Source organism: Gobio gobio (genome assembly GCF_949357685.1).
Source record: "Gobio gobio genome assembly, chromosome: 22".
In the NCBI taxonomy this organism is placed as follows: domain Eukaryota; kingdom Metazoa; phylum Chordata; class Actinopteri; order Cypriniformes; family Gobionidae; genus Gobio; species Gobio gobio.
In genome coordinates, this window is record NC_137118.1 from 10566828 (window position 1) to 10578913 (window position 12086).

General features: G+C 41.1%; 1 protein-coding gene across 1 annotated transcript; it reads left to right on the forward strand.

Moving 5' to 3' along the window:
* The first annotated feature begins 18 nt into the window (after positions 1–18).
* proser1 (proline and serine rich 1) lies at positions 19–11856 on the forward strand. The gene is made up of 12 exons (XM_079804128.1): positions 19–561; positions 683–748; positions 829–897; positions 975–1069; positions 1154–1247; positions 1324–1434; positions 1525–1608; positions 3302–3380; positions 3560–3652; positions 5023–6454; positions 7639–7786; positions 10836–11856. Exons 1-12 carry the CDS (start codon positions 517–519, stop codon positions 10959–10961), a joined length of 2442 nt encoding a protein of 813 aa, XP_079660254.1. The 5' UTR covers positions 19–516; the 3' UTR covers positions 10962–11856.
* The last annotated feature ends 230 nt before the right edge of the window (positions 11857–12086 follow it).

Here is a 12086-nt window from a genome sequence, read left to right on the forward strand (position 1 = left end):
GCGCATTTATAAACAGACTCTTTCATCTCGGGGTCCTGACAAAGAAAGTCGCACACGGACTGCAGCCTTTAGCATCTCTGCTAAACCCAACCAAACAGCGAAGCTATATCACAATAAGCAAAATTAGCGCGTCAGCTATGATCTTAAATCATCTCAGCGAATTTTTTAAGTGTACAAGCATGATAAAAGACTTGCCTGCCTGTGAAGAACGATGCATATGAAGAGTGTGTGGATTTAGCACTGGACTATTGTTGTTCCTGTCAATGATGCCAGTCTGCACTTAAAGAGACCGCCAGCCTTCTGTTGGACTCGCTAAACCTTCGATAAAACGATTCTGGATTCACTAAAAGGATAGATTATATGCACAAATTTTGTGAATTCAAACAACAGTGCTGTTAATATTTAAAAAGGGTTACTGCATGAAGTTTCCCATCAGCAGGTGAATGAAGGTTTGTCATTGAGATGCTGTAAGAGGGATTGCTAATCGATACAGTGACCAGAGCAGCGACTGAGAAGATGGACAAGAAATCCTTTGATATCGTTTTGGACGAAATCAGAAAGGTGCCATTTTATATTTACAGAATAATATATGTTTTATGTTCTGGAAGGAGGCAGAGGTATTATTGTTGAATAAGCAACAGAGACTAACGTTAATATTGTCATATTTTCCTTTGTTCTGAAGTGTGTTTTGACAGATCAACGAATCAAAGCTATAGAGCAGGTTCATGGGTATTTCTCCAGTGAACAGGTATGGTGACATAGTAACACCAGGGAATTGTAATTCTGCAGTATTTTACATCTGCTTACCTGTCAAACTTCCTTCCTCAGGTGATTGACATTTTGAAATACTTCTCCTGGGCAGAGCCCCAGATAAAGGCTGTCAAAGCCTTGCAACATGTAAGACTGCTGCTTCTTTTTTTTCTTTATCCACAATCTTGTGACATAATTTAACCACACATGTTTTTTTCCTGCAGAAAATGGTTGCAATTCCAACAACAAAGGCTGCAAACATCCTTAATTGTTTCACATTCTCAAAGGACAGAATTATTGTACTGGAACTCATAGCTCTGTAAGTTACACACTACAGAAAATGCACACATCCAAACTAATTAAATATAATCAAGCATTGCAATATGTAATGTGTTTTTTATAGAAATATTTCGGATGCTCAAAACTACCGTCCCGTGGATGAGGCATTCCGTATTCACCTCTCTGAGAAGAAACGCGCAAAAAGAATCCTGGAGCAGGTAAATACTTGTTCAACTTGACTAACTCTAGATTGAATGAGGATTTAAATGCAGGCCATGTCTGTAATTTGTTCAGGTGTGTAAAGTGGGATGTAAAGCTCCAGTGGCGATGATTTCATCCTGTGGGATGATCCCAGGGAACCCTTATCCCAAAGGCAAACCCAGTCAGGTCACCGGAACATTCCCTGTGAGTTCCTTTACTTAAAACAATATTTAAATGCATATTGTTTAATTGAGCTATTTAAAGTGAATTGTGGTTTTTATTGAAACTTTCAAGGGAATTCCTGCCAAAAAGGATGGAGAGGATGCAACCCTGGATGGGAAGGGCATTGCTGCGCGCATACTCGGACCAAGCAAACCGGTATGTTTTACTAGCCAGATGTTAAAGGGGTGATGAATTGAGAAATCAACTTTCCTTTGAGCCTTTGATATATAAAAGTTCAGCGTGATATAAGAATATTCTGTAAATTTCGTCCTTGTTAGTCAAAGAAAAGCTTTTTACGACACCAGGCCCAGAAAACGAGAGCTCTCAGAATATGTCGACCATTGACGTCGTAGAATGCAGAAGCACCGCCTCAAGCCCGCAAACACCGACTCGTGGAGCTAAACGGGTCACGCTACCGAGCAATAAACATGCCGGTTCCAGCTCACGTGCGTAAGACATTGCGTTTGTTCGCATTAATATTAGTTAGTTAGTAATGCATTGTTACATATCGTTTGATATCTATTGATTACATACCTTAGCACGCTGTCACAGGCTGGGGAAGGTGTTATTGGTTCATTCGTGATCAGACTCGGACTTGTAACGTTATGGGCCAGGGCTCGCAAAGCCCAACGTCCCGGGGCTATGTGTTTGTCAGACGGGCCACCCAAACCAATCACCGGCCTGCCGACGGGCTATCTTAAATAGTGAAATAACATTCCTTTCTTGCGCGTAGGTGGGTGCGTGTGTGTGTGTGTGCGTGCGTGCGTGTGTGTGCGTGCGTGCGTGTGTACGGTCTGCGGTTATATTCACTGATCGGACCGGCCAAGTAATACAAAAAATAACATTCCAATCATTCACGGGTGGATGAGAGATGTATCATTGTGTTTGTTTGATAAAGATATTTTGCGAGCCCTGTGAGCGTTTCTCCACACGCTTTCAAAACAATTTCCACATGTACTGAGGGGAGCTGAAGCTCATTAAATATGCAAATATTGTCCAATCCTAGCCGTGGGCATTTACTTCCAAATCTTCAGTGCAGCACGCCCATCAAAACCAAGGCAGAAAATAGCCTATTACTTATTCATTATGATGTTTTTGAATTGTAAAAACCACGCGAACGTCATAAGTTGACCTCAGACAACAGTTAAAAAAATAAAAAACGGCAGTTCATGACCCCTTTAATGCCCAAACATACAATGGTGGCCAAAATTATTAGAACACGTGTCATATTTAAGAGGTTTCAGTTGTTTTTGTTGAATTGGTCATTACAATACCCATAAAACGACACTAATATCTACAAAGTCAGAGATGGGAATCTGCTGGAACATTGAAAATGATGGACTGGCCCCCTCAAAGTCCGGGCCTCAACTCAATCGAGCACATTTGGGGAGTTGGAAAATAAACTGGACTGATCTATTATACATTCAAAGTTAAGCCTTGGGCGAAGGCATGGGATAACATTAGTGTTGAAGTTCTCAGAGGAAGTGTATTGTCACTATGCCAGAGAGATGTGCTGCTGTAATTGCTACAAAAGGTGGACATTGCAAATATTGAAGTAAAAAGTGGAAGAAAAAAAAACAGTACGACTCACTTCATCTGATATTTGATGGTCAGAGCAACCATTTGCATGTTTCATGAACATAATGAAATGAAATCATGTTTTGGAGGCCAAAAAATTGTCAATATTTTTAGATCTGTCAGGTGTTCTAATAATTTTGGCCACCACTGTATTTATTCTTTTGAAAGCTTATGATGCTTCATTAAGGCAAAGAATCTCATCGTTATCTCTTTGATAGATATCATATATTTATTGACTCTTTTATTGCATCCATTTCTATTTTTCCAACAGTCACCATCAACATACAATCCACACAGACCTGTGCCATATCCGATCCCGCCATGTCGGCCGCACGCCACCATTGCTCCAAGTAAGACCCTTTTTCTTCAGATTAGAAAAGTAAAATTTACAAGAATAAGTTGTCTGGGAAATGATCTCCCTAATGGACTAGAAATATGGAGTAGACCGTGTATATGCCAGCAGTGTGTCTGTGTACAATATGGAAGTGGATGCAGAATGTTCTTACCCTCTTCTCTGGATGCTGCTCAGGTGCGTACAACAACGCAGGTCTGGTGTCAATGGGTGGGGTCATCACTGCCAGTGTGCCACCCCCACCCTACCGAGCCACTCTCAATTCGGCAGGTACAATGTGCAGTTGCTGTTGCTAGCACTGTGTGCTGCCTTTAACAGCTGCGACGGCAATATAGACGCTACTTCACCATGGCATGCTTTAAATCTGCCTGCAGCACCTATAGCATGCAGTATGATCATGCTTATAACTCTCTCCAGGGCATTCTTTACTGATCTCACTGAGCTAATATCGACATTTTCATTTGCTACAACTGATAATAGAGAGCACAAATTCTAGAATGCATATTATTGTAACTTGTCATGCTCACTAAGCAGTATTTTAGGAATTATATTCAGAATTATTGATATATAATCCATGAATGAAAACAAAGAAAGGTTACTCTAAAGGTAGGGACACACCAAACCGACGCCGTTCTGCGCCTGCGTGTGAAGGAGATAATTGTCTATTTAAGCAGATATATTTGTCTATATTCGTCATTCAAAAAGAAAAGCGAAAGACTGCAGGTTTACAAACCATAAACAAAGCAGCGCTTGCTTACCATTTTTAATATCAATCACGCTGATCACGTTCTTTATTCCACTCCGCTCAAGTTATTATGAAAATGTTTGCGCAGTGTTGCTCAGGTAAGAGGACGTAAAATTATAACAGCCTTCTGTCTGTTCAGTTTTGACTTATTTGCTCGCTCTCGGGTACTGACTTGTTCACTAAACTGAACAGCCAATTAGAGTTCTCTCTCTTTCACCGGCGGCCAGACGCTAATTCTACATGTTAAATTGGCCAAAAAAAAAACAGACGGCGTCCGACTAGAGCCAACAGTGCCGAACACAAGTCGGCCGACGCTCGAAAACTTGACTTTGCCCGATGGCTTGGTGTGTCCCTGGCTTAAGGCATTTGCAATGGAAGTAATGTGCAAAAAAATTTTTTTTTATCTTTGTGGTGAAACTAATGTTTTAGATTTGGTAATATGCCTTAATTTAACATCATTTTTCTCATTATAAAAGATGCAATTGTGCAAAAGTTACAATTTACCAGCTTTGCATTGTCATGATAGGAGTTATTGGATATAACTCTGTATTATTATTATTAAGTATTAAGAATTAGTATTTTTACAAACCGAGGGGATGAGTGGAAATTTTGTATTGAACTCAGAACACTTCTTTGCCTGATTGCTTTTATCACAAGGGGGCACTGTGTCATATATTGTCAGTCAATGTTTTGAGCTTGAATGCTTGCTCTGTTGCATTGCGCATCTTATGGTGCTGCTAGAAGATTGGGACATTTCCTGAATTCTCTTTTGCTTTCTTTCTAATGCGTCTAACACTAATAAACTTTGATGCATGTGGTGCCTTTGTCTAAATTTAATGTGGCTTTCTTTCTTTTAATATTTCATTGTGCTGATTTTTTTTTTCCATATTTCCAGGTTACAGCCGACCTGTCAGTCAACAAAATCCAACCTCCAGCATCTCTGGCACACCTGCTATTTCTCCTCATAGCTCCACCCCATCTACTCCTGTCACTCCTCAGCCTCAGCCTACCACACCAATCACTCCAGTTTTCCCAGGCATGGTCCCATCCCAGAACCCTGTAACCCCCTCCCCTACTCCTGCACCCTCACCCTCCGTCATCAAAGGACCTCCTGTCCCAGCTGGCTCTCCCCATGTTGCCTCTAACTCGAGTGGCCACACTACACCAGTTCCCTCTCCGTTCCCTGGCATGCCCCCTTCCGGTAGAAACACCCCTTCAGTCATCAAAAGTCATACCCCGTCTGGAACACCCTGTGGTACACCTGGGCCAAGTACAAGCATCCCTCCTTCCCCCTTCCACAATGCGCCCCGTTCTGAAACGCCTTCCGGTGGCCTCACACCTACTCACAGGGGGACTGGTGACCCCTTGACTCCTCATGGAGGTATGGGATTGCCCTCAAAGAAGGGTTATCCACCTTCCTCAGATTCCCAGTCAGTACTTTCATTCCCTGGCACTCCCTCTACCCAGTCACATTCAGTTATCCGTAGTTACACACCCTCGGGAATGTCCTCTCACACTCCTGGACGCTCTACACCCAGCATGCAAGGTGTTGGCGGATTACCAGTGGCTCCTGCTGCTCCTAGTCCTAAACCCTCTCCTGGACTCTCCTCCCAGGCAGCCATGAGTAGCCCTGCTTTCTTTAGCGAGCAACATGCCAACTCTATGGCCCGGCATGGCGGAGGTAGTGGAAGCAACAGTCCTATCCCTTCTGCTTTCAAAGGTCCCTCTCGCTCTGGCACCCCTTCTCTTAGCTCTCTAGTAATGCCTAACTCTGCTGTCCTTGCCCGACCTGTGGGCATGGCCCATGGTTCTGCCTCACCACAGTCTTCTATGCCCAGCTCTGTAGCCGGACTGCACAGTTTTACCTCAGCTTTGAGCTCCCAGTCTGGTAGCAGCCCTTCTCCGCATTTTTCAGCAATGTCTCCTTTTTCCGGAGCCCAGTCCTCCATTTCCACCCCGTCCACTCCTACTCCTCCGGTCTCATCTGTATATTCTGGCCTGACTCATTCTAGTGCTCCCACTCCCTCCCCCTTTGGCCTGGGGTTGACCACAGCTCCCTCAGTATTTTCGGGTCTTCCTCCTGGCCCAAACCCTGCCTTCCCAGGGTTTGGTGGCTCAGGGCCCACTGCAGCAGGTAGTCCGGTGCTGTCCTCCTTAATGGGGCTTTCAGGAGCCTCTTCCTCAGTAGCCACCGTTGCACCTCTCCAGGCGGCAGCAGTCGCAGCGGCCGCCGCAGCAGGAGCGGTCCCCTCCTCTTCTCCTGTGCTTCCTGGATTCGCCTCCGCGTTCAGCTCTAACTTCAACCCAGCTCTGGTTGGCCAAGCTGGGTATGTTTTTTTTCCCCTTCTGTTTAGTTACTTTGCATGATCATCTGAATTGTCTATGATATGGAAACTGTTCTAAAACCTTGTGAGCTGCCTACTTAGCCAGCAATAGAGCACTCTCCGTATATTCGTACATTCGTACACACATACGCGCACACACACACACACACACACATGCGCACGTTAATGCTGATGGTGAGGAATTACATTTGAAACATCTCATATTGTACCTCAAACTGAGTAGCATCTCTGACAAACGTCCTGCTCAAGTTTCGAGTTGAATAACTAGTTCGAAGACCTGCACTGGGATTGGTAGACCAATCACAACAGACTGGGCCATCTGACCAATCAGAGCAGAGTAGGCCAGCGGAAAGGAGGGATTTAGAGAGAATGATTCATCCATCAAGTCGTATGAGAATCATTGAACATTGTGGTGATGTGCAATGTATATTATGAGAAAATGATACTTTGATGCATGTAAACCTCAAAAACTAAATTAGGGAACTTTAAAATAGCATAATAGGGGCACTTTAAAAAGCTTTCTGTAAACAGTGCGGAGTAAACACGTCTTCTCCATAAGTACTTATAATTGGGCCAAAGCAGACTTCTCCCATCAGTGCGTTCTGACTTTATACATGAATATACTGGTCATTTTCATTCTGTGTTCACACAGAGCACGTTACCGGTAATTCACTGGTAATGTTACAACTTCCAATTTTCAGGTAATTTACCAGTAAAGACTGTATGTGTGAAAGAGGCTTATGTAGGCAGTAAGGCAGGTCACTAGGTTTGGAACTTGTAATGTCAAACATTTTCCAGTTGAAATGATCTCTGCAAAGTCTAAAGTCTATACTTTCTATTCTTAGTATTATCATAGTGATGGGTGTTCCTCGAAGAAATGGTAAAACCATCAAAGTAAACCATAACCACTAGAGCATTTTATGGTCATATGGCTGTTTAACTTAAAGTTCAGATAGTGGGTCTCTCATCCACATATAACGCAGGTGAATTATTGCTGTCAAAGGGTGTTATTGTAGTGTGCACATATGTCATAGATATTCCGATGGCACTATTGACTTTGAGTTTGTGAAACTACCTAACAAATTCAAGCTTATTGTGATGGTAAGATAACCATTAGAATTGCATTGTTTATAGCCTTCTGTAATGTTGCTTAATGTGTTACTCAGGCTGACTGCAAGTCTCCAGGCCCCTGGAGGTGCGGCTTTCCCAGGGTTGCTGTCTTTCCCCCCAGGGATGCCCAGCTTCTCTACGACAGCATCTCCTGCTGCCCTCTCTGGTCTGCACAACTCCGCCATGCAGTCTGTGCTTTTGCAGGTAAAGCACACATGCTATCTGTCTGTCTACATTTATTGGAGACTGCAGACTGCTAATTGATTATTAACCCTCTATGGTGTGCACTATGTTCTAACCATGAAATATTTTTTTTTAAATAAGTTTCTATTACATGAAAAAGCTTCAATTATACAAACCTAAAAACATTTTTAACAGTAGGGAACACAAAATTCAACAAAAAATTAAAACTTGGGGAAACTGTACCACAATGGAAAATGGTCAAAAAAGTAGTTTTTCTATAAAATGATGATCTTCTTTTCTATTTAAATTCACATTTCTTTTAGAAATGTATAGATTTATATACTTAGGACTCATGGAAACCAAAAATCAGTAGATCCCTATCATTTAATCCCTATCGTTTCCTATTATTTGACTAACTCATCCTCACTCTCATCACATGGAAGAGCCAAGTCTACACTCGTCCTATTGCCCTTTCCGTTAAATATTGCTGTATTCAATTTCTGAAAAGAAATAATTGTTACATATACATAAACACAACTAGGGCTGCACGATTAATCGAAAAAAAATCACGATCTTGATTCAAACATAAATGCGATCTCATTTCTTAATGTTGGCGAATGGCGATTCACTTCCGTGTATTTCCCTCAGATCATGCTGCGTTCACACGTTATTGGTCAAAGAGCTTGTCACACTCACACAATAACAAAACACTAACCAATCAATCATAAATCTCCACTTCTCTCCTCTCCCTCATTGGCCATGTTCCGCTGTTACTGACGTGTAAAAAGGCGGCAGACCTAAACGGAGTCAGATTTGTAGCTGTAAGAGGTAAAAATGAACCCCAGTGTGAAAAATCCCGGTGGCGACGGTGAGAGTGAGGATGTAACAACAACATTGGAATAGAAAAAAGGAGCACATTCCACCGTGTGGAGCTTTTTCGGGTTTAAACCTGAAGACGATGTGAAAAGAGTTATTTGCAAACAGTGCTTTTGCATCGTCACCTCAAACGTCACCGCAAAATACAGTACGAGTTAGCCGAGTTATGAGAGACAAGGGAGCCACACCACAAAATACCAGCCGCCAGACCACGCAAACTTCCATAACTCAGACGTTGTACGGAGCATCGCCATACCCTCCAAGTTCCCAGCAGCACAAAGATATAACAAAAGCCATTAGGGCTGTCACTTTTTATTCGATATTCGAATATGCATTTGAACATGACGTGAAATATCCGTAATCGAACTATAAATAAACTATCCGTTTTTTAAAGTGCCATGCAGAGCGGGTACCGGCGAATATTGCTGAAACGGGTGAAAAACATCCCAACTGTGTCGGATGCGGGTCGGGTCGGACAAGGGAGAACACGGTTTTTAAACAGTCACGTGCAAACGAATATATATAAAATATATATGCATGTACAGTGCCGCCGCTCCCATTACGCGCATCAAGCGCTGCGCATCGGGCACCAAGTGCTGAGGGGGGCACCACAAGAAAATGCTCTCTCCACCTGCATTTCAAGATGATAAAATATTTTCAAATCCATATTAGTTTTTTTTTGTGCCCGCGCGCCCTCCCGGGAGAATCACAACCGCGCGTGCGATCTGCCTGCACTCGTCGAGATGGATCCTGAGCAGTTGAAGGAAGCTGAGGAAGCACGCAGATAACTGTGGTAACAAACCAAGCACAAGCAGTTCAATCGAACAGTATTTTTATGTTTCCTGAGTTTGATCTCTTAATAACACTGTCTTAGTACAATAAGCCATGCACGTTAAACGTTTTCTTATAACATTTTTTAAAAAATATTTTATTTATAGTTTTCATTTTTTACAAAAACAAAAAGAAACAACGAAATAAGACAACAAAAAACTCTCTCCACAAGGCAAGTTATTAAATAATCATAAAAATAGAAATAAACATTAATAAGCATAGATTTACATCTAGTCTGTCTACATTTGTTGTTTCTACGTTTTAATTGAATTGTAACTAATTACTTTTATTTAAAATGTTTATTCATTTTTTTTAAAGTATAAGAAAAAATTCGAATCGTGTAAGAGAATCGTGATCTCAATTCCCATGGAGAAAAATCGTGATTCACATTTTAGCAAGAATCGTGCAGCCCTAAACACAACTATACTACTATAAACACTTTCAATAAATAACTGCAATCATATTGTTGATGCTACTATCTTTAACAATCCCAATGGAGAAATACAATTCCACTGTGGTACAGCGTTGCGACATGGCAACATGCCTATTTTTCCATAGTGGTACAGCGTTGCCATATGGAACCATTAGGCCTGCCACGATAACAAATTTTGCTGGACGATAAATTGGCCAAGAAATTATTGCGATAAACGATAATATTGTCGTTCTGAGACCATTTTCATCTAAAATAATGATAATGGCATAGTAATGCAGGTACACCTTTTCAAAGATCAATAAACTTTTATTTCTAAAGACTATTTAACACTCAAAACGGAAAGCATTTTAAATATCCACAATAAATGAACAAAACAACCAATACAAAAAATTAATTTAAGACGTTATTTAACTAATTTAAGACTCCTAGTATGAGAGTACTCAAAATTCTGTGTTGTTGTTCTTGTTTGTTCATGAGCAAAAGAGAACTCGATGTGAGCAGGAGACTGACGTGAGTCTGTCTGTGCGTCAATTGTGTGTGTGTGTGTGTGTTTGTTGTCAGTGTCCCTCGATTAGCTGACATGAGACGCAGCCACACAGACAGGACATTGACATACAGCGCATTCTCTTGTGTCTTGTCGCGCTTAGAAGCATTTACATGTATAAGAGCGTGATCATATGATGTAACGCTCTGCAAGAATGGATATAAAAACGGACGCTGGAAATTATAAAAATTATTTAAAAAAAATAATTTTTTTCTGAATATCAAGGAAATGAGTAGAAATTAATTGTTGCCATATGGCAATGTTGTACCATGAAGGGTTAAAGGTCACTGGCGATTATTATTATGCCTGTTTTTATGATTACGAGCTAGATATTTAGAAGAATTTGCTACTCTATGCAAATGTTTGTTTCGTGTGTATGATTGCAGGCTCACTCGGCATCAGCACTGGACAGTTACCCTCCTCAGCCGAATGGATTCACTAACTACCCTGCAGCCGCTGGCTCGGGCTTCCCTCTGCAGCCTGGCCTGCACCCATCACTGAGCTGGCAGTAGTGCGCAATAAGAGGACAGGCATATCAAAAACTATGCGACCTAGGTGTGTGTGCGTGTGGTGTGAGTAAACAATAACATTGTGGACCGTGGTGCTGTGCATGATAAAGGCGTGTCTTAAGGCAAACTAATGTGGCAGCTCTACTCTCCATTAATTTCCTGTAGAAGAGACTCGGATGTCTCAGATCGAAACAAACTTGTGGTAAAGTGCTCTGCGTTAGAAGAACATTATTTTGATTGACTTTTGAGGGCTGGACTGCCCTGTATGTATTTGAAAATGAAATAGATACTAAAATTAAGTATTATTTTTTGGGGGTGGGGGGTGTAGAAGTAATCAGGGCTTAAATCGGTTTAAGCATTAGGATCATTTTGAAAAATTTATACTAATTAATTGCTAAAATAATTAATTTGAAATATACACCAGTAAATGAACTGTGAATAGTGTGGGTGTCTAAATTTCACTGTACTTTTTTTTTTTTCCTCTATCATGAAGTAGTGAGTTAACCGACCTTTTCTTCAGATGTTTGTTAAATACTGTACATGTAAATACCCTTTGAGAAAACCCTCTGGGTAATTTAGATGTTTGCTCTTTGTACTGTAGCTGTTCTGGTTTTTATTTTCCCCCAAGTAACCTTACAGATGTCTCTATAGGAGTTGACTGAGTTGCTTTGCAACTCCAAAGTGACTTTAGTGTTACAGATTTTACACTGTTGTGCAATTATGCTGATATTAAGGTCAGAACCATGATTTTTGCATGTATACAATATATGTAGATCTCAGAGTCTGTGGTACTCACATTTGTTTTCACTATATATTATAAAATATAATAAAGAATATGGTAGGTTTAGATTAGTATGTTCTAACAGCATAATGAAATAAAAGCTCTTTTCTTAGACTTTCTTTGTTTTTTGTCTTTATTCTGAATTGTTTGGTTAGCAGTGGGTTATAGGGATATATCACGTGTCAGTTCAGGACTTTCCAGAATGACCACAATACCCACAGTAACGTTTTAAAATTAGATGCAATGCCAGTAGTCACTATAGCAAAACCAAATTCAAATAGATGTGCTACCTTCTGCATTCATGTACTGATTTATTGTTAAAAAATGCATTTGGTGAAACAGTCAGT

What these genes read in the sequence shown, in the direction of transcription:
- proser1 (XM_079804128.1), top strand. Translation starts at nt 517, where the DNA reads ATGGACAAGAAATCCTTTGATATCGTTTTGGACGAAATCAGAAAG. An exon ending in TTTTGGACGAAATCAGAAAG is followed by an intron (nt 562 to 682) that starts GTGCCATTTTAT and finishes TTTGTTCTGAAG; the next exon opens with TGTGTTTTGACAGATCAACG. An exon ending in GCTCTGGTTGGCCAAGCTGG is followed by an intron (nt 6,455 to 7,638) that starts GTATGTTTTTTT and finishes TGTGTTACTCAG; the next exon opens with GCTGACTGCAAGTCTCCAGG.